General features: G+C 39.3%; 1 protein-coding gene across 39 annotated transcripts in view; it reads right to left on the bottom strand.

Annotated features, from left to right (window-relative positions):
- The window catches only part of Ccdc150 (coiled-coil domain containing 150), a 100,862-nt gene that overhangs the window by 37,454 nt on the left and 43,194 nt on the right, over nt 1-20,214 (bottom strand). For 30 of the 39 annotated variants that reach the window (XR_015628623.1, XR_015628624.1, XR_015628627.1 and 27 more), the window contains 3 exon segments: nt 16,371-16,484; nt 13,343-13,426; nt 8,637-8,744 (listed from right to left, as the gene is read on the bottom strand). Coding sequence is in view for 8 of the 39 variants with exons in the window: in NM_001412763.1 (NP_001399692.1) it covers nt 8,637-8,744; nt 13,343-13,426; nt 16,371-16,484 (306 nt within the window). In the remaining 31 variants the exon portion in view is untranslated. 39 annotated transcript variants of the gene reach the window in all.

The following is a 20,214-nucleotide window of genomic DNA, read 5'->3' as shown; positions in this document are numbered from 1 at the left end:
ACGGAAAAAGCTACTGGTCCAAAACATACAGGACATCCAGGACACAATGAGAAGATCAAACCTAAGGATAATAGGTATAGAAGAAAGTGAAGACTCCCAACTTAAGGGGCCAGTAAATACAGTCAACAAAATTATAGAAGAAAACTTCCCTAACCTAAAGAAAGAGATGCCAATAAACATAAAAGAAGCCCACAGAACTCCAAATAGTGGACAAGAAGAGAAATTCCTCCTGTCACATAATAGTTAAAACACCAAAATGCACAAAACAAAGAAAGAATATTAAAAGCAGTAAGGGAAAAAGGTCAAGTAACATATATAAAGGCAGACCTATCAGAATTACACCAGACTTCTCACCAGAGACTATGAAAGCCAGAAGATCCTGGACAGATGTCATACAGACCCTAAGAGAACACAAATGCCAGCCCAGGTTACTGTATCCATCAAAACTCTCAATGAACATAGATGGAGAAACCAAGATATTCCATGACAAAACCAAATTTACATAATATCGTTCTACAAATCCAGCCCTACAAAGGATAATAGATGGGAAACTCCAATACAAGGAGAGAAACTACACCACACAGAAAGCAAGAATATAATTTCCTTGCAATGAAACCAAAAGAGAGACAAATAAACATAATTCTACCTCTAACAATGAAAATAACAGGAAGCGACAATCACTATTCCTTAATATCTTTCAACATCAACGGACTCAATTCCCCAATAAAAAGAAATAGACTTTAACAGACTGAATACATAAAGAGGACCCAGCATTTTGCTGTATGCAGGATATATACCTCAGAGACAAAGACAGACACTACCTCAGAGTAAATGGCTGGAAAACAATTTTCCAAATAAATGGCCCGAAGAAACAAGCTGGAGTAGCCATTCTAATATCAAAATAATTGACTTTCAAACAAAAGTCATTAAAAAAGATAAGGAAGGACACTTCATATTCATCAAAGGAAAAATCCACAGAGATGAACTCTTAATCATAAATATCTATGCTTCAAATACAAGGGCACCTACATTCATAAAAGAAACCTTACTAAAGCTCAAAGCATACATTGCACCTCACATGATAACAGTAGGAGATTTCAACACCCCACTCTCATCACTGGACAGATCATGGAAACAGAAGTTAAACAGAGACGTAGAGAAACTAACTGAAGTTATGAACCAAGTGGATTTAACAGATATTTACAGAACATTCCATCCTAAAACAAAAGGATATACCTTCTTCTCAGCACCTCATGGAACCTTCTCCAAAATTGACCATATAATCGGTCACAAAACAGGCCTCAACAGATACAGGAAGATAGAAATAATCCCATGCATGCTATCAGATCACCACGCACTAAGACTGGTCTTCAATAACAACAATAATGACAGAAAGTCCACATATATATGGAAGTTGAACAATGCTCTACTCAATGATAACCTTGTCAAGGAAGAAATAAAGAAAGAAATTAAAGACTTCTTAGAATTTAATGAAAGCGATGGTACAACATACCCAAACTTATGGGACACAATGAAAACTGTGCTAAGAGGAAAACTCATAGCTCTGAGTGCCTGCAGAAAGAAACAGGAGAGAGCATATGTCAGCAGCTTGACAGCACACCTAAAAGCTCTAGAACAAAAAGAAATAAATAAACCCAAGAGGAACAGGAAATAATCAAACTCAGAGCTGAAATCAACCAAGTAGAAATGAAAAGGACTATACAAAGAATCAACAAAAGCAGGAGGTGGTTCTTTAAGAAAAACCAACAAGATAGATAAATCCTTAGCCAGACTAACCAGAGGTCACAGAGAGTGTATCCAAATTAATAAAATCAGAAATGAAAAGGGAGACATAACAACAGAAACTGAAGAAATTAAAAAAATCATCAGATTCTACTACAAAAGCCTATATTCAACAAAACTGGAAAATCTGCAGGAAATGGACAATTTTCTAGACAGATACCAGATACCAAAGTTAAATCAGGAACAGATAAACCAGTTAAACAACCCCACAACTCCTAAGGAAATAGAAGCAGTCATTAAAGGTCTCCCAACCAAAAAGAGCCCAGGTCCAGACGGGTTTAGTGCAGAATTCTATCAGACCTTCATAGAAGACCTCATACCAATATTATCCAAACTATTCCACAAAATTGAAACAGATGGAGCACTACCGAATTCCTTCTATGAAGCCACAATTACTCTTATACCTAAACCATACAAAGACCCAACAAAGAGAGAACTTCAGACCAATTTCCCTTATGAATACTGATGCAAAAACACCCAATAAAATTCTTGCAAACTGAATCCAAGAACATATCACAATGATCATCCATCATTATCAAGTAGGCTTCATCCCAGGGATGCAGGGATGGTTTAATATATGAAAATCCATCAATGTAATCCACTATATAAACAAACTTAAAGATAAGAACCACATGGTCATTTCATTAGATACTGAGAAAGCATTTGACAAAATTTAACACCCCTTCATGATAAAAGTCCTGGAAAGATCAGGAATTCAAGGCCCATATCTAAACATAGTAAAAGCAATATACAGCAAACCAGTAGCTAACATCACACTAAATGGAGAGAAACTTGAAGCAATCCCACTAAAATCAGGGAAAGACAAGGCTGCTCACTCTCTCCCTACTTATTCAATATAATACTCGAAGTCTAGCCAGAACAATCAGACAGCGAAAGGGGGTCAAAGGGATATAAATTGGAAGGGAAGAAATCAAAATATCACTATTTGCAGATGATAGTGTACTTAAGTGACCCCAAAAGTTCCACCAGAGAACTACTTAACCTGATAAACAACTTCAGCAAAGTGTCAGGGTATAAAATTAACTCAAACAAATAAGTAGCCTCCTCTACTCAAAGCATAAACAGACTGAGAACGAAATTAAGGAAATAACACCCTTCACAATAGTCCCAAATAACATAAAATACCTTGGTGTGACTTTAACCAAGCAAGTGAAAGATCTGTATGAGAAGAACTTCAAATCTCTGAAGAAAGAAATTGAGGAAGATCTCAGAAGATGGAAAGATGTTTCATGCTCATGGATTGGCAGGATTAATATAGTAAAGATGGCTATTTTGCCAAAAGCAATCTGCAGATTCAATGTAATCCCCATCAAAATTCCTACTCAATTCTTTATAGAGTAAGAAAGAGCAATTTGCAAATTCATTTTGAGTAACAAAAAACCCAGGATAGTGAAAACTATACTCAACAATAAAAGAACTTCTGGGGGAATCACCATCCCTGACTTCAAGTAGGATTACAGAACAATAGTAATAAAAATTGTATGGTAATGGTACAGAGACAGGCAGGTAGATCAGTGGAATAGAATTGAAGACCTAGAAATGAACCCACACACCTATAGTCACTTGATCTTTGACAAAGGAGCTAAAATCATCCAATGGAAGAAAGGTAGCATTTTTAAAAGCATGGTGCTGTTTCAACTGGAGGTCAGCATGTAGAAGAATGCAAATTGATCCATTCTTATCACCATGTACAAAGCTTAAGTCCAAGTGGATCAAGGACCTCCACATCAAACCAGATACATTCAAACTAATAGAAGAAAAAGTGGGGAAGAGTCTCGAACACATGGGCATTGGGGAAAATTTCCTGAATAAAACACCAATGGCTAAGATCAAGAATTGACAAATGGGAAGTCATAAAACTGCAAAGCTTTTGTAAAGCAAAAGACACTGTCATTAGGACAAAACGGCAACCAACAGATTGGTTAAAAATCTTTACCAATCCTACATCTGATAGAGGGCTAATATCCAAAATATACAAAGAACTCAAGAAGTTAGACCGCAGGGAGACAAATAACCCTATTAAAAAATGGGGTACAGGGCTGGAGAGATGGCTCAGCGGTTAAGAGCACCGACTGCTCTTCCAGAGGTCCTGAGTTCAAATCCCAGCAACCACATGGTGGCTCACAACCATCTGTAAAGAGATCCGATGCCCTCTTCTGGTGTGTCTGAAGACAGCTACAGTGTACTTATATATAATAAATGAATAAATATTAAAAAAAATGGGGTACAGAGCTAAACAGAACATTCTCAGTTGAGGATTATCGAATGACCGAGAGGCACCTAAGGAAATGTTCAACATCCTTAGTCATGAGGGAAATGCAAATTAAAACAACCCCGAGATTCCACCTCACACCAGTCAGTATGGCTAAGATAAAAAACTCAAGTGACAGCAGATGCTGGCGAGGATGTGGAGAAAGAGGAACACTCCTCCATTGTTGGCTGGATTGCAAACTGGTACAACCCCTCTGGAAATCAGTCTGGAGGTTCCTCAGACAATTGGACATTACACTACCTGAGGACCCAGCTATACTTCTCTTGGGCATATACCCAAAAGATGCTCCAACATACAACAAAGACACATGCTCCACTATGTTCATAGCAGCCTTATTTATAATAGCCAGAAGGTAGAAAGAACCCAGATGCCCTTCAACAGAGGAAAGGATTAAAAAAATGTGGTACATCTACACAATGGAGTACTACTCAACTATCAAAAACAATGACTTCATGAAATTCATAGGCAAATGGAATGAACTAGAAAATACCATCCTGAGTGAGGTAACTCAATCACAGAAAAACACACTTGGTATGCACTCATGGATAAATGGATATTAGCCAAAAAGTTCTAATTACCCAAGATGGAATCCACAGACCACAGGAAGCTCAAGAAGAAGGATGACCAAAATGCAGATGCTCCCACTCCTTCTTAAAAGGGGAAAATATGCATAGGAGGGGATATGGAAGCAAAGTTTAGAGCAGCGACTCAAGGAATAGCCATTCAGAGCCTGACATACATGTGGCCCATATATATACAGTCACCAAAACTAGATAAGATTGATGAAGCTAAAAAATGCATGCGGAAAGGGACTGGATATGGAGCTCTCCTGAGAGACACATCCACAGCATGTCCAATACAGAGGTCAGTGCTAGCAGGAAATCACCGAACTGAGAATAGGACCCCCTTGGGGGGAATTAGAGGAAGTATTGAAAGAGTTAAAGGAGCTTGCAACCCCATAAAAACAACAATGCCAACCAACCAGAGCTTCCAGGGACTAAACCACTTCTGAAAGACTATACATGGATTGACCCAGGGCTCCAACTGCATGCATAGCAGAGAATAGCCTTGTTGGGGCACCAGTGCAAGGGAAAGCCCTTGGTCTTACCAAGGTTGAACCCCCAGTGCAGGGCAATAAGGGGGGAGTATAGGGGGAATACCAGTATGGGGGAGGGAGAGGGAAGGGAATAGGGAGAGAAAACCAGGAAGGGGAATAACCTTTGAAATGTAAGTAAAGAAATGTATAATAAAAAATTTAAAAAAATGGTGACCATCTTAATAGGTCAATCTTTTTAATACATTCATAAAGTGCTTTCCACAGTGCTTTACTGAAGTGTAACTGACATAGAGAAAACTGCATATACATAAGGTGTATAAGCTGGCAGCTTCTGACATTTGCATAAACCCTTAAACCAATACAAAGAGTGAAAATTTCCAATAGATGTTTGGTAGTATTTCCCTCTGGTTTTATTTGTATTTCCCTAATTATTTTTATATGTATTTCCACCAGCAAAAATACTGAGAATATATAAACACATCCTTTTTGGAAAATAAGCTATGGTGGTTACTATTTATAAATTGAAGTAATAAATATGAAGGTTGATACTTTAACAAGCTTACTCCAAAATATTTCTAAATGTTTAATACATTTGGACTTCTTAGATCAATATATTTCTGGTTTAACAAGCAATCTTTAGCTAATTATTATTTCAATTCAAATTATGATTATGTATAAATTTTGAATTTTAAAATATCAAAGCTTACTTTGGAAAAGTCAGTTGTTATTAAACCAACTTTTCTGTGATCCAAATGAAATTATGTGTCAGCAAAACTGATTGTTTTAATTTATATAATTAGTTTTTATTATTGGCGAAATCCTTGTTACTCATCTAGTTAAACATGTTTCTAGATTGCTACTACATTCTAAATTAATAAATAAGAATGAAATTTCCCTATAATCACAGGAGGTAGAGGGAGGGAAGTACCTGGGAGGGAGACAGGAGGGGGAGGGAAGAAAAGGGGGGCAGGGTCAGGTATAGGAACGAATAGGATTGAAGTACAGAGGGTCAGGAAATTGAATAGAAATATGTAGCAGTGGGGGATGGGGAACTGGGGGTAGCCACTGGAAATTCCCACAGGCCAGGGAAGCTAGAGGCTCCCAGGACCTAACGGGATGACATTAGCAGAAATACCCAACAAAAGGGAGCCTCTATAGAGGCTCTATAGACCACCTCCAGTAGATAGTCATGACCCCCATTTGAGGGACTCATCTCAAAAAGATTTTTTTAAAGATTTATTTATTTTATTTAGATAAGTACATTGTAGCTGTCTTCAGACATGCCAGAAGAGGGGACTGGGTCTCATTACAGATGGTTGTGAGCCACCATGTGGTTGCTGGGAATTGAACTCAGGACCTCTGGAAGAACAATCAGTGCTCCTAATCACTGAGCCATCTTTCCAGCCCTTCATCTCAAAAATTTTAACCCAGATTTGTTTCTATTGAAAGGAAATGCAGGAACAAAACAATGGAGCAGAGACTGAAGGAAAGGCCGTCCAGAGACCGCCCCACCTAGGGATCCATCCCATATGCAGACACCAAACCCAGGCACTATTGCTGATGCCATGAAACCTGGTAGGCTGACCCCCGAGAGGTTCTGCCAGCACCTGACTAATGCAGATGCAGATACTCACAGCCAGCCATCCGTCTGAGCCTGGGGACCCCAACGGAAGAACTGGGGAAGGACTCAAGGGGATTGCAACCTCACAGGGAAAACAATATCAACTAACTGGACTGCCAAGAGCTCCCAGGACTAAACCACCAACCAAAGAGTACCCATGGAAGGACCCATGGCTCCAGCTGCATATGCAACAGATGACAGCCTTATCTGGCATCAATGGGAGGGGAGGCCCTTGGTCCTGTGGAGGCTTGAAGACCCAGGGTAGGGGGATGCTAGAGCAGTGAGGTGGGAGTGGGTGAGTGGGAGAAGGAGCACCTCATAGAGGCAAAGGGGAAGGGGGATGGGATGGGGGTTTTGTGGAGGGGAAACTGAGAAGGGGGACATTTGAAATGTAAATAAATAAAATAACCAATGTTTAAAAAAAAAAGATTTAATGTGTGATCCTCACTTACCGAATCCTGTTTAAGAAAATTTGATGATTCCTCACTTAGCAAGGGTCTTGAGGCGAGAGTGTCTATTTTGCCCTCTAGCCTTCCCTCCATGGTTTTAATAGCATTTAAGAGAGTCTTTAGGGAGATTCTGGAGTCTCCTATCCCCTGAGACACGCGCACAGAAGGCAGGGTAGGTGCAAAGCTCACGCGGCGTGTCATACTTGGGACGACGCTGGGCAGGGTGACGGCTGTTGCCCTTTCCTTTACATTACTGACATAAAACCGAGAGCCTTCGAGGGATTTAGAAGATGTGGGCCTCTCTGGAGATTTCCTTCTTCTTGGAGGCATTACTAGCTACAAGTTGCAGAATCACGTAATCTAAGGCTTGGTTTTTAAGGAATACCCACTTTAGTAGGAAGAATAGCAGAAAGTTCGGGAAGAAGCAAGAAACTATATTCCTTGGCTTCAAAATTGAAAAGAGCACACCGCTATCTATGACCTAGTGAAGAAGCAGGCCACAACCTGAGCTTCCCCAGGACAGGATCGCTAATGACAGCCTCTCAGAGCTTTGTGACCTCACCACTCATCAGCCGAGTCAGTTGGTTAGAAGCCCCTGGGCATTCCATTTGAAGACCTATTCTAGTACCGTGGTGATGGTGGGATCTGAACACAAGGTCACAGACAGAGGTTTCAGCCTCAATGAGTTAGTTTTTACAATCATTGTAAAATATGCTACTTATTTGCACCATAGTTACAAATATACTAAATTTGTAATCACTGGGCTGAATTGCTTTCTTTCAGTAAAATATTTATGGGTTTAATTCCTTACTAAGCACTTTCTGTACTTTGCTTGCTTAACGACTCACTCACTGCACTGCTGTGTGGCCTATAAGAGTGTCAGCCTCTCCAGCCACTGCACTAAGGGAGCCGCTTCTCTACTAACTCCTCTCTCAGGTGAGCCTCTGTCTGCTGCTGAGATGCCTGGCTGGCACTCCGCTCCGAGGTTGCCTACAGTTAAAAAGAAGACACTTGTTCCTCACATTTGCCAAAAAAAGTTAAGGCTCAAACTCAGAAACTTTGAGCTTATGAAACCCATACAAATATTTTATAACAGTGCTCCTCGGGAGTGGTCATGAAAGCAGCATGGTTTTTGTTTTTTTTTCTGAAGGGCGGAGCTTCTTATTCAACAAGCTTTCATGAATGCTACATTTATAAAGACGAAGCATGTTTATCAGAGTCATATTCTGGTGAGAGCATCTTATAACTCCCTCTGTGTCAGCAGAATCTTATCCACAGATGGCAGAGGTCTAAGCTGAGTCAAGATACTCACCTTTGTAGGATTGTGTGGGGAGGGGAGAGGCACCGAGCATGCCTTAACCCCGCACCACCCTAACTTTACCTCAAAGCAATCTTTCTGCAGTGTAGTCATACCTGAGCATGCTTGACCTCTAAAGCCTTATTCTGTCTTTGTAGGTGGTCGTTGTGCAGCCTGGTTTCAGTAAAAGTGTGCAGCTGTTCTTCTAGCTGTTTGACTTTTATCTACAAGGAAAAGAGAGAACGAGTGGAGGAAGACGTCATGCGTTTTGTTTAAAAAATTAGAGGAAACTTGAAACTTGAAAAGCAAATCCTACATTTTTCTAATGTTGCAAACAATTCTGTCTTAACTCGTTGCTACAAGCAGGCTACAGCTGTGTAAATGAGCTAAGACCACGCATCTGCTTTCTGTGGCCTAAGGAAAGTCCAAATGGACACTATGGCAAGTAAACTATGATACCAGTATTCAGAATATCTTCTGAATGTAGGTAATTAGAAGGAGAGAGAGAGAGAGAGAGAGAGAGAGAGAGAGAGAGAGAGAGACAGACAGACAGACAGACTGACTTGTGTTTTGCTCAAAGAAAACTAGGAAAGTAAAATAGATAGAGCGCTTATATATTGCATAGTATTTTAAAACTATCCCCAAAAGGCATGGTGGTACATACCTGTTAGCTTAGTCCTTAGGAAGCAGAGGCAGGAGGATTACTGTGAGATTTAAGTACGATTACTTTTTTATGGAATAATGTTTTACTTCACCCTTAGGACACCCATGTTGTAGCCACTGAGGAACAGTGAAGTACAGTACACCATCAGCTAAGGTACTTTATCTTTATTATTTGGTAGGAATTCTTACTGGGATATTTAAAATGGGAAGGAACACAGAGGCACTATCAGAAGCAAAAGAACCCTGCTCCCTCGACTGTGGTGATTTGGTCAGGATTAAAATCCACTCTGAGCAGCTTATCCGGAAGTCTGGGAGCACGACTAACCTAAGCCAAGGATGCTCAAACTGTCCCACTGGTCTGAATATATGTATGTGTGCATGCACACACGTGCACACACACGCATGCACACACACACACGCATACACACACATACACACACGCGCGCACACACGCGCGCGCACACACACACGCATACACACACACGCACACACACACGCATACACACACACACGCACACACACACATGCACACACACACACACTCACAGCATACATTATATATCCATATAGATAGCAATATGTATTGGTACCTATAGCTACATGAATTATTTGACAGCCAAAACATTAAAAGAGCCCCTTTTAACCTGTTTGCACTGTAATATAAATATTGAGTCATTACATTAACCAGATATTTTTAGTATACATTGCAAAATTGAAATAAAGTAGGACATATCTATAATGGTAGTCCATTTGTAAGCTGAAATGAGATTTAGAGTTAGAAATAACCCAAGTAGCCAATTTTTAAAATTCCAGTTTGTGCTGAGTATTGGGGCTGAGAGTAAAGCCAGGACCATTCAATAAACATAACTCATATCAACTGCCTTTCATTTTGCCTTCCAGCTCTGAACCTCGTTTGTCTGCTCACTTTACTGTGAGGGAAGAACGAATGTTGACATGTTTGGCAAGCGTATTATGAGAGTACTCAACATTTCATCTGTCCGGTCCTGAGCCTAAGTGGGCTTCATTTCACATTGTTTAGCCCAGCTGTTAGCTGTTAGCTATGCTAGGCAAGTATTCTACCACTGACCTGAGCCTCAACTCCAAATACATTTGACTACAAATAAGAAACACATTCCTGCAGCTATGGCAAGTTCAATACAGCCTGGTCATTTTTATTTCTGTGGCCCCTGCCTAATGATTACAATGTACCACCCATCAGTTTACACCACAGACCCACCACAAGCAGTACAGCAAAGTTTGCATTTACACTACTGAGAAGAGAAAGGAGATAAGGAGAAAACACATAGCGTATGCTTACCCAGAATCAAAGTCCAGGCAACTAACCAGAGGTGTCAGAAGTCCCTGAAAGGAGGTCCTGGTGCTGTGAATATTCTATTTCCTGGTATGAGTACTGATTATATAGTTATCTTTATCTCATTTTTTTAAAAACCCATCAAGCCATGTTCTAATATGTAGCTATGTCTTAGAACCACTTATTTAGTAGATACCAGCATCCTCATGAGGTTGGTATAAGTCAATCCTGATTACATCAGTGGCAAATTTTGTTCTCACAGGGAAAAAAGCCACAGGCAACAACTTAGTACATTCACATACACTCACAACTCATCACCGCACTCAATAAATCAAGGCATAATACTTAGCTCTTCAAGTGAGACCATAGGAATGTGCCACCATGCTCAACTTTGACACATACTTCCTATGTAACATTTCTAACCCAATACAGCCAAGTTTAAGAATACATAGCAGCCTAGAATCTTGGCCATATTTGGTAGATAGCTCATCCTTCATATTACTCTGCAAGACAGAGGAATCAGTGCTTTAAAATGTGCTGGCCCAAGGCTTGACTGACATAAAGATAAGCAGTATGTCTGATATTATACAGATATAGATAATTACACATATAGACAAGCAACAAATCTCTAGGAGATATTAACTAAATTGTACTAATTAACTAACAAAATTTTTTTAATTTGGCTATTAACATTGTCACTGTTTCATAAACGTTGGAATATGGTAAAAAGAATGATGCATAGTGAACAATGCCTTGGGGTAACTGTGAGAGAAGCCATGTTTATTCTTGTTGGATGTGAGAATATAGCTATAGACCCAATTTAATGAAAGGATGTGCTGAGTTCTATCTTCAGTGTTCCCTGGATCTGAACATGGCCTTCTGCTTTGCTTTTGTACCTTTCCAGATGTAACCTATAGTATGTGTCAGGCAATTGTGTGTAAAATTGGTCTGTCCTGAGAATGTTCTGTAAGGTATGCTTGGTGCCACCTGTAGGCTTAAATTTTTTAAAACCTATGTTAATAAAGGTTTTTAAATGCTTTGACTCCACCTTTTATCCCACCATCCAAAGGTAGGAAGAAAATGGTAAATAGGATAAGGGGATGTGGACTTATTTAGAAGTAGATTTTGGGGAGATTTTAATCTTCACTGTCAGGCTACCAGCAGTCCAGTTTAACAGTGTCAGCTGGCAGGATCCAGCAGAAACCACCAGGCCTCTCTGCATCAGTCAGTGGGCGCAACCAGGACCACCCAGAATGCCAGGAGTTTTCTGTAGTACCTCTCTCAATGGAATGAAGATCAACGAAGGTGTGAGACCAATGAAGAGCTGCATAGGTAGCAATGCAAGCCCCCTGTCACTGGTCCCATTTATATTCTCTCCAAATTATCATGGGTCCTCTCATGTGTCTTGCCTCAGCAAAACAGTATGTGAGTCTGCTTCTGCAAATCATCGTGTGAGTCTACATCATTAGATATGACCAGAAATTTCCACTTCAGTTCTGGGAAAGGGCTGTTCTGTCAATATTTAGTATTTGCTTATCTACCTTTATTTATATGTTTTTCTGATCATGTGTTCTGAACTCAAAACAACCCTCCTTGGATCATTGCTTTCTTTGTCACATTTGTGTATAAAAATACACTGAAGTAAGTTGTTTGTAGTGTTAGACTGTAATTCACCTCACTCTCTAAGGCCCTTGAAGTCTCACAGTCAGATCTGCTTGGTCAATGAAGATTGGCAAACTCCTATCAACTAACTAACTTTCAGTGTGCCTTCCAGTTCTGAGCCTCATTTGCCTGTTAACTCTAATATGAGGGAGGCATGAATGCTGACATATTTGGTAAGTCTATAGTGAGAGTACTCATCTGGCCAGTCTGGAGCCTAAGTGGGCTCCATTTCCTACTGTTTAGTCCAGCTGTCCTCATCTGTGGCTACACGTGAGTCATCTGGGGAGCATCTTTCACTATTCTTGAGAGATGACATCACTATATAGCTCAGGCTGGCCTCATTGTTCTCCTACCACTTCCCTTTGAGTTCTTGGATTATAGGTGTATTTCATCATGTCTGGCTTCAACAGGGGAGCTTTACAGAGTGATAAGTATAGGCCTTAAATTCTGATTTCATTGCTTTTGTTGACATTACATTAAGTTGACATTTCTTATGTATTATGGACATTTTTAAGCATTAGAAAACTTGAAAGGCCTGTCTATAAATATGGAGATGTCCGATACCCTACATTCTACCATTGACATTTTTTTAACTTATTACATATTATTTCCTATGGGTCCTCCAGTCTTCCTTTCCTAATTGGATGTGTTTTAAAGAAATGGTAAATAAACATTTTCTACTACTGGGACATTTTTTTTTTAAATCCCACCTGATTCTAATGTGTGCCTGAGACTTAGAACTCACAAATTAGAGGTATTAGAGATTAGTGTTTCCATTAGGGTTGGTCTAAGTCAGGCTCAGCCACATCAGTGGCAAGCTTCCTGCAATGTGGGTACCAGGGGAGAAAACTGGTAGGCAACCAGAGCTCAGTACTGTCACATTACTCACATCCCACAGTACTCAGTTCTACAGACTCAAATATGTCAGGGTTTTTTCCTATGCTCTTACAGCATGGCCATATATATGATGGCTGTTACAAAGCTTCAAACAGAGAATGGGTTGTAATTTCATTGTTACACTATTGGTCTATGAGATGTCACTTGGTTGATAATGAAGAAATGAAGTTAAGGAGGATCAGAGGCTACAGAGTTACTGAATGGCAGAGATTTTCTAAAAGTCTATATATTTAATTGAACAATTACTATTTTAAACATCAGACAAAAATAGGAAGATAAGTCTCATACCTGGAGTTTCCCCTTTTCATAGGCAAGCTTATTTTTACTCTCAGTAATTTTTTCCAAGGCCTTCTCCACTTTCTGCTGAGCAAACTGATAAACACATATATCATTACCATTTACATACATTATCACCTCCCTTTTAAAACAGGTATTAATATGTTGCTATTTCTACAGAAATAATAGCAAAGTTTACTTGCAATGGACTGCAGCCTATAAGACCTTCCTCTAACAATAAATAATTTTGCTGACAGGAAACATGTACAGAGATTGTTAATGAAGATAAGAAGCCATGGCGACAGAGTGTGCTGTCATTTGTACCTGCATTCTTCTTTTCTTTGTTTCTCATTTGTTAGTCTTTTGTAGATGTGTTCCCCTAGATGTGGTATAGTTGTAATAGTGTCTGTAAGCTGCTTGAAGAGGACCATACAGTTTTTTAGGAACAATGACAATAACCTCTGGTTGAAGACCCTTTAGTTATCGCAGCTTAAAAAAAAAATCACTTCTTGGAAATTGAAGGTAAGTATCTATCTTGAACACACCATGTACTTTAAGACACATGACTAAAAAAATCTGAGCTGGATCTGAACATGAATGTCTCTTTTTCTGTGGTTCAACTTTCATAGTAACAAAAGGTACTGTGTAAGCTGCCAAGAAAGAGAAGCAATGTAACAGTCATGTCCTGTTGTGATTCCTACGAACTAAAGCAAGTGCGGCAAGATATCATGAAAAGTGCTATCATGGTGCCCATCTCAGACTGGACCAACAACTGTTTAATTGGACTCATGGCCCAATGAATGGGAGGAAAATCTTGCCTGCTGCTCAAAACCTAGCCAACTTCCAGATCTAGCGAGGTCCTGGATTTTGAAGGCATTCCTCTCACTTTATTGGATCAGCATAGTTTCTAACCACATTCTAAAACTTATCTCCAAACCCACAAATAGGTGCAATTCTCACTCCATCAAAGATGTTTCTTCTTATAGCAGATGGAGACTATTACAAAACCCCCTACAATTGGCTCTCAGTAGAGACAAATGGATTTAGAGGATCCCAGATACAAGGAACACTCCCCAGACACATCTATCCAACACAGTTCCTACACCTGAAGGCTCAGAAAACATCAGAGGAGGGGTAGAAAGGTTGTAGAACCAGAGAACATGGAAGTCTGTTGTGAGATTATATCTCAGAGAAACAGGGAAGCAATACCTATTATACCTCAAAAAATATGGTTGCCTAATAGAGAGATCTGAACAATGACACTCCCAATAGAGGTCTTGACTCAGCAGGGGGAAATCTCACAGTCTCACCCCTAGACAAAGAACTGTAACAACTGATGACTACTGAAGGTTCAGGCCCCTAAGGGCAGTGCCACCCGAGGAGATGGTCCTGGGCTGCATGAGGAAGCAAACCGAGCAAGCCAGTAGGCAGCACTCCTTGGTCTCTGCTTCAGTCCCCACTGCCAGGTTCTTACCCTGCCCTTCTTTTATGGTGAACCATAAAATGTTAAGATGAAATAAACTCCTTTCTTCCTCAAGTTGCTTTTGGTTATATTGTCTTGTCACAGCAAGAGAAAAGCAAACCAGAGCAACCTAAAACTAGGCAATGTGGGGGGAAATAATAGTAATATTTATTCATGCACATTGCACACTAAGCTTTGTGATGGGCACTTGACACCGAGTCCTGCAATCCCAAGAACCTGGCAAGATCAGGCTCTAATTTCAAGTCTGTGCTGTGATACTCCAAAAGTGTTACCTCTAAAGAAAAAAATTTAAGTTTTAAGTCCCAACTAACAAAAATGCATTGCCAGCATTAATTTTAATGGAAGTGAAAAACTGCTAAAAATAAATCCTGAGAGCCCAGCTTCATAGCTCAGACTCTGAAACACTCTGTGATGGTCTGACAGAAAAGTTTCTAGGTAGAGACAAAACTCAAGCCATAACTGCGGTATAAGTTATCACTATGAGACAATAAAAAGCACAGAGGAGGAAGAACAGGAGAGCATTAATACTAACTAGATAACTGATGAAATGTATCAAGATCACTAGGAGAAAGAAACCGTAGACTTGGCAGTGGCAGTAAGTTCAGGAAATTAGGCAGGCACATGTGGCCTTACAGACAGCTAGACAATGAAGCAGAGGCCTGGACAATAAGCAAAGGCCATGGCTGAATATTTAATCATTGAGCAAGAGCATACCAGGAATCCCAATTAATGGGTCCTGTTATCCTAATAGGCACTGCTAGACTTCCCACTGCCCATGACAACCCAGAAACTAAGAATTTAAAATTATCTGCTATATGCTCTACATGTATTAACTTAATCCTCAAACACTTTTATAGCAATAATATTATCGTCATTTTGATAGGTTAACAAACTCAAGCTCTAAGAGATTAAATGTCATCTTTCTCATAGGCAAAAAGTCTGTCTGAAAAGCCATGAAAACATAAAAAGATTTAGACCATGTAATTCTTCAGAGTTGAAGTAATAAGCAGTTTATGTCAGGGTTTAGTAAAAACTAATCTTAGATTTAAAAAGGCCTTAGGGTATTCTGTGAGGTCTAAAAAATCCCTTGTATGTTCTAAAACAGTATTAACCATTCTTCAGAAATTCAAACACATAGGGGAAAGCATTAGCTTCTTAGAATGATCACCTCTAAGTCCTCTTCACTTGGAGGTGCTGTAAGAATGAATACTATATATTTGTAATGCACGCTAACCTTATCAAACAGCTTTTAAAAATTACACTTATTACTAATTGTTTGATGGGGAAATAGATAAAAATATGGTTTTTCCTCATAATTTATGTAAAAGGAAGTATTTGAAAATATCAAGTCCATTTGTGCTTGTCATTATTTTTTTTTTTTTTGGTTCTTTTTTTTCGGAGCTGGGGACCGAACCCAGGGCCTTGCGCTTCCTAGGCAAGCGCTCTAACACTGAGCTAAATCCCCAACCCCTGTGCTTGTCATTATTATTGTTCCCTGGTGACCATCACTTAGAGCTATCTGAATTTCCTCCTCTAGACTGACCTTTTTATACCCACCCCTTGGTAATCAGAAGTGGCTTTGTGATGTTCAAGGGAAGCCATCTTATCTGTCAGATGCTTATTTTCTTCAACTAGAATCTGCAGGTTTTGATTCAACACATTAGTGTCTTCCTTTGAAAACAAAAGTAGAAAGAAATTATTTTAAACAAAAAACTCTTATTTTAAAGTAACAGTTGAATTGAAAACTGGAAGGGACCCTATGGTCATGTTTCCCGTCTCAAAGAGTGGGGTTTTGATGAGTCTTGTTTAATAGCTTTAGAATGTTCAAAACAAATTATTTTTATTTTCTTTCAACTTTTACTTTATTGAAAAAAATTCTCATGCATTGTATTATGATCAAGCTTTTCCCTTTCCCCAACTTCTCCCAGATCTTCCCCACCTCCCTACCTACCAAACTCCATGCCCTTCTCTCTTTACAAAAAATAATAAACACACACATGCACACAAAAACCCTCCACAAAAACACAAGCCCAAATATACAAGCAGAAGACCAGTAAGACAATAAATGCCAAAACAAAACATCACAAGACAAAAAGGCTACAAAAATACAAATTCCTTTTTTGTTGGTCAACTACTCCTGCGCATGAGACCCTTTCCCAGAGTGTGGCTAATATACTCAATGAAACTCCTTTGGGGAAAACTAATTTTGATTTTGCCAGAAGATTCCAATTTCAGAGAGCTTCTTGGTTAGCGGTGTGTGGGGCAGAGTCCACTTGCCCTTCCTAGTGCTGGGGCCATCTGGCTTGAACTAGTGTAGGCCTGTATGTACTGCCACAGTCACTGTGAGATTTTACCACTGCTTCTTACGATCTCTATTTCTTTCCTAGTGGTTATTGGAAGAAGCAAATAAGTCATCTTTACTAGCAGTCACGCTATTTAGTATTTAGTATTTATCAATTCGAGCTTGTGTGTAATAGATACAAAAATATTCCACAAAATACTGTCAAAATTAATCTAGGAATATATAAAGTGGAGATAGGAGGTAAGTGAAGTTTATTCTGATGATATATATAATTCATTACCAATATAATTCAGCACATCAATACACTGTATTAGATAAGCCACAGGACCATGTCAATAAGAATATACATTTAAAAAACTCAACATTGATCTATGACTTTAGGAAAATTCAACTAAAAATTATGAAAAACAATCACTTTTACCTGATACAATCGTATCTACAAAAACTCCCAGAGTTGGCTAAGTTTCCACTGAGATATGATTTCCATTGTGTTGAGTGGGCCTTAAGTTCAGTAAGAGAGCTGTTGGTTACTACCAGAATATGTATGCCTCTGTCGTACACTTAGGGTTATTGTGACATACATATTGCTGTTATAGTTCATTGGTATTACAGCTAGGTAGAACTATGATTGCTTCCTTCCCTTCGAAGCTTACATGTCCCCTTCTGCTGTCATGATAGCTACTGTAAATAACTAAGTCAAGACTGGGAGAAATAGTCTTCCATGGAAAAAAACCCCACATCCCCAGTGTTTTACCCAATACCAAGTACTCAGCCTTGAAATTATATACATATATATACAAGTGACATTAGATGAACTGAGCAGGTAGTATTCATATAGTTATATAAGTAGTTGTTACACGTATATATAACAATTAAAAAGGCCATGGATTTGAGAGAACAGGAGAAATTTAATGGAAGTGTTGAAGGAAAGTATGGGAGAAACTGGTTGATTGTATTTTAACTTCAAAAATAGGAAAAATAATTAAAATATCCTAAAGGTAATCGGAATTGTAATGCTGAAAGATTAAGCATTTTCCCCCCAAGCTAAGGGAAAAGATAAGAGTACCTGCTGTTGATCTGTGCCCGAGAGTTAACCCTGTGGCACAGCTCTCCAGACCCAAATCTCGCCCAGGGAGAGCGGGTCTACCAGGAATGCTGTACACCTAAGTCCAAAGATGACAGGAACATTTTTGTTCCAATAACTTGCCAAAGGGGGACCTTCCAGGAGACCACAAGGCTCAGGAGCTTTGGAGCAACTGGGGACAGCATCCTTCTGGTCTCTATCTACACCCCAGATTTAACTATACCTCTCTGTACCCAAATCCAACCTGGAGAGAGCTGGTCTCCCAGGAGTGCTGAAACACCTAAGATCACAGGTTCACAGGTTCGCAGGCTCCCAGGAGGGAGAGGCTCCAGTCAGAGACGCAAGACCAACTAACACCAAAGATAAACCAGATGACGAGAGGCAACCACAAGAACCTAAGCAACAGAAACCAAGGCTTCGGGGTTGGGGATTTAGCTCAGTGGTAGAGCGCTTGCCTAGGAAGCGCAAGGCCCTGGGTTCGGTCCCCAGCTCTGAGAAAAAAAAAAAAAAAAAGAGAAGACTAAGAAACCAAGGCTTCTTGGCATCACCAGAACCTAGTTCTCCCACAACAGCAAGTCCTCGATGCCCCAACACACCAGAAAAGCAAGATTCTGACTTAAAATTACATCTCATGATGATGATAGGGGACTTTAAGAAGGACATAACTCCTTTAAAGAAATACAGGACAATACAAGTAAACAGGTAGAAGCCCGCAAAGAGGAAACACAAAAAACCCTTAAAGAATTACAGGAAAAGACAACCAAATAGGTGAAGGAATTGAACAAAACCATCCAAGATCTAAAAATGGAACTAGAAACAATAAAGAAATCACAAAGGAAGACAACCCTGGAGATAGAAAACCTAGGAAAAAGATCAGGAGTCATAGATGCAATCATTACCAACAGAAATACAAGAGATAGAAGAGAGAATCTCAGGTGCAGAAGACACCATAGAAAACATTGACACAACCATCAAAGAAAATGCAAAACACAAAAAGATTGTAACATTCAGGAAATCCAGTATACAAGGAGAAGGTCAAATCTAAAAATAGATATAAAAGAGAGTGAAGATTCCCAATATAATGGGCAAGTAAATATCTTCAACAAAATTACAGGAGATTACCTAAAGAAAGAGATGCCCATAAACATACACGAAGCCCACAGGACTCCAAATAGATTGGACCAGAAAAGAATTTTCTCCTGTCACATAATAGTCAAAACACTAAATGAACATAACAAAGAAAGAATATAAAAAGCAGTAAGGGAAAAAGGCCAAGTAACATATAAAGGCAGACCTATCAGAATTACACCATACTTCTCACCAGAGACTATGAAAGCCAGAAGATACTGGACAGATGTCATACAGACCCTAAGAAAACACAAATGCCAGCCCAGGCTACTATGTCCAGCAAAATTCACAATTAACATAGATGGAGAAACCAAGATATTCTAAGACAAAACCAAATTTACCCAGTATCTTCACACAAATTCAGCCCTGCAAAGGATAATAGATGGAAAACTCTAACACAAGGAGGGAAACCACCCTAGAAAAAGCAAGGAAGTAATCTTTTTGTAACAAACCCCAAAGAAGAGAGCCACACAACATAATTTCACCTCTAACAACAAAAATAAAAGGAAACAACAATCACTGGTACCTAATCTCCCTCAACATCAATGGACTCAATTCCCCAATAAATAGACATAGACTAAACAACTGGATAAGTTAACAGAACCCAGCATTTTGCTGCATACAGGAAAAAACCCTCAGTGACAAAGACAGACACTACCTCAGAGTAAAAGGTTGGACAAAACTTTTCTAAGCAAATGGTCCCAAGAAACAAACTGGAGTAGCCATTCTAATATCAAATAAAATCGAAATTCAACCAAAAGTTATCAAAAAAGATAAGGAAAGGCACTTCATACTCATCAAAGGAAAAATCTACCAAGACGAACTCTCAATTCTGATTACCTATGCTCCAAATGCAAGGGTGCCTACATTCATAAAAGAAACCTTAT

This window comes from Rattus norvegicus, chromosome 9, assembly GCF_021556685.1.
Source record: "Rattus norvegicus strain SHRSP/BbbUtx chromosome 9, alternate assembly SHRSP_T2T, whole genome shotgun sequence".
In the NCBI taxonomy this organism is placed as follows: Eukaryota; Metazoa; Chordata; class Mammalia; order Rodentia; family Muridae; genus Rattus; species Rattus norvegicus.
This window is presented reverse-complemented; position numbering and strand designations above follow the sequence as displayed.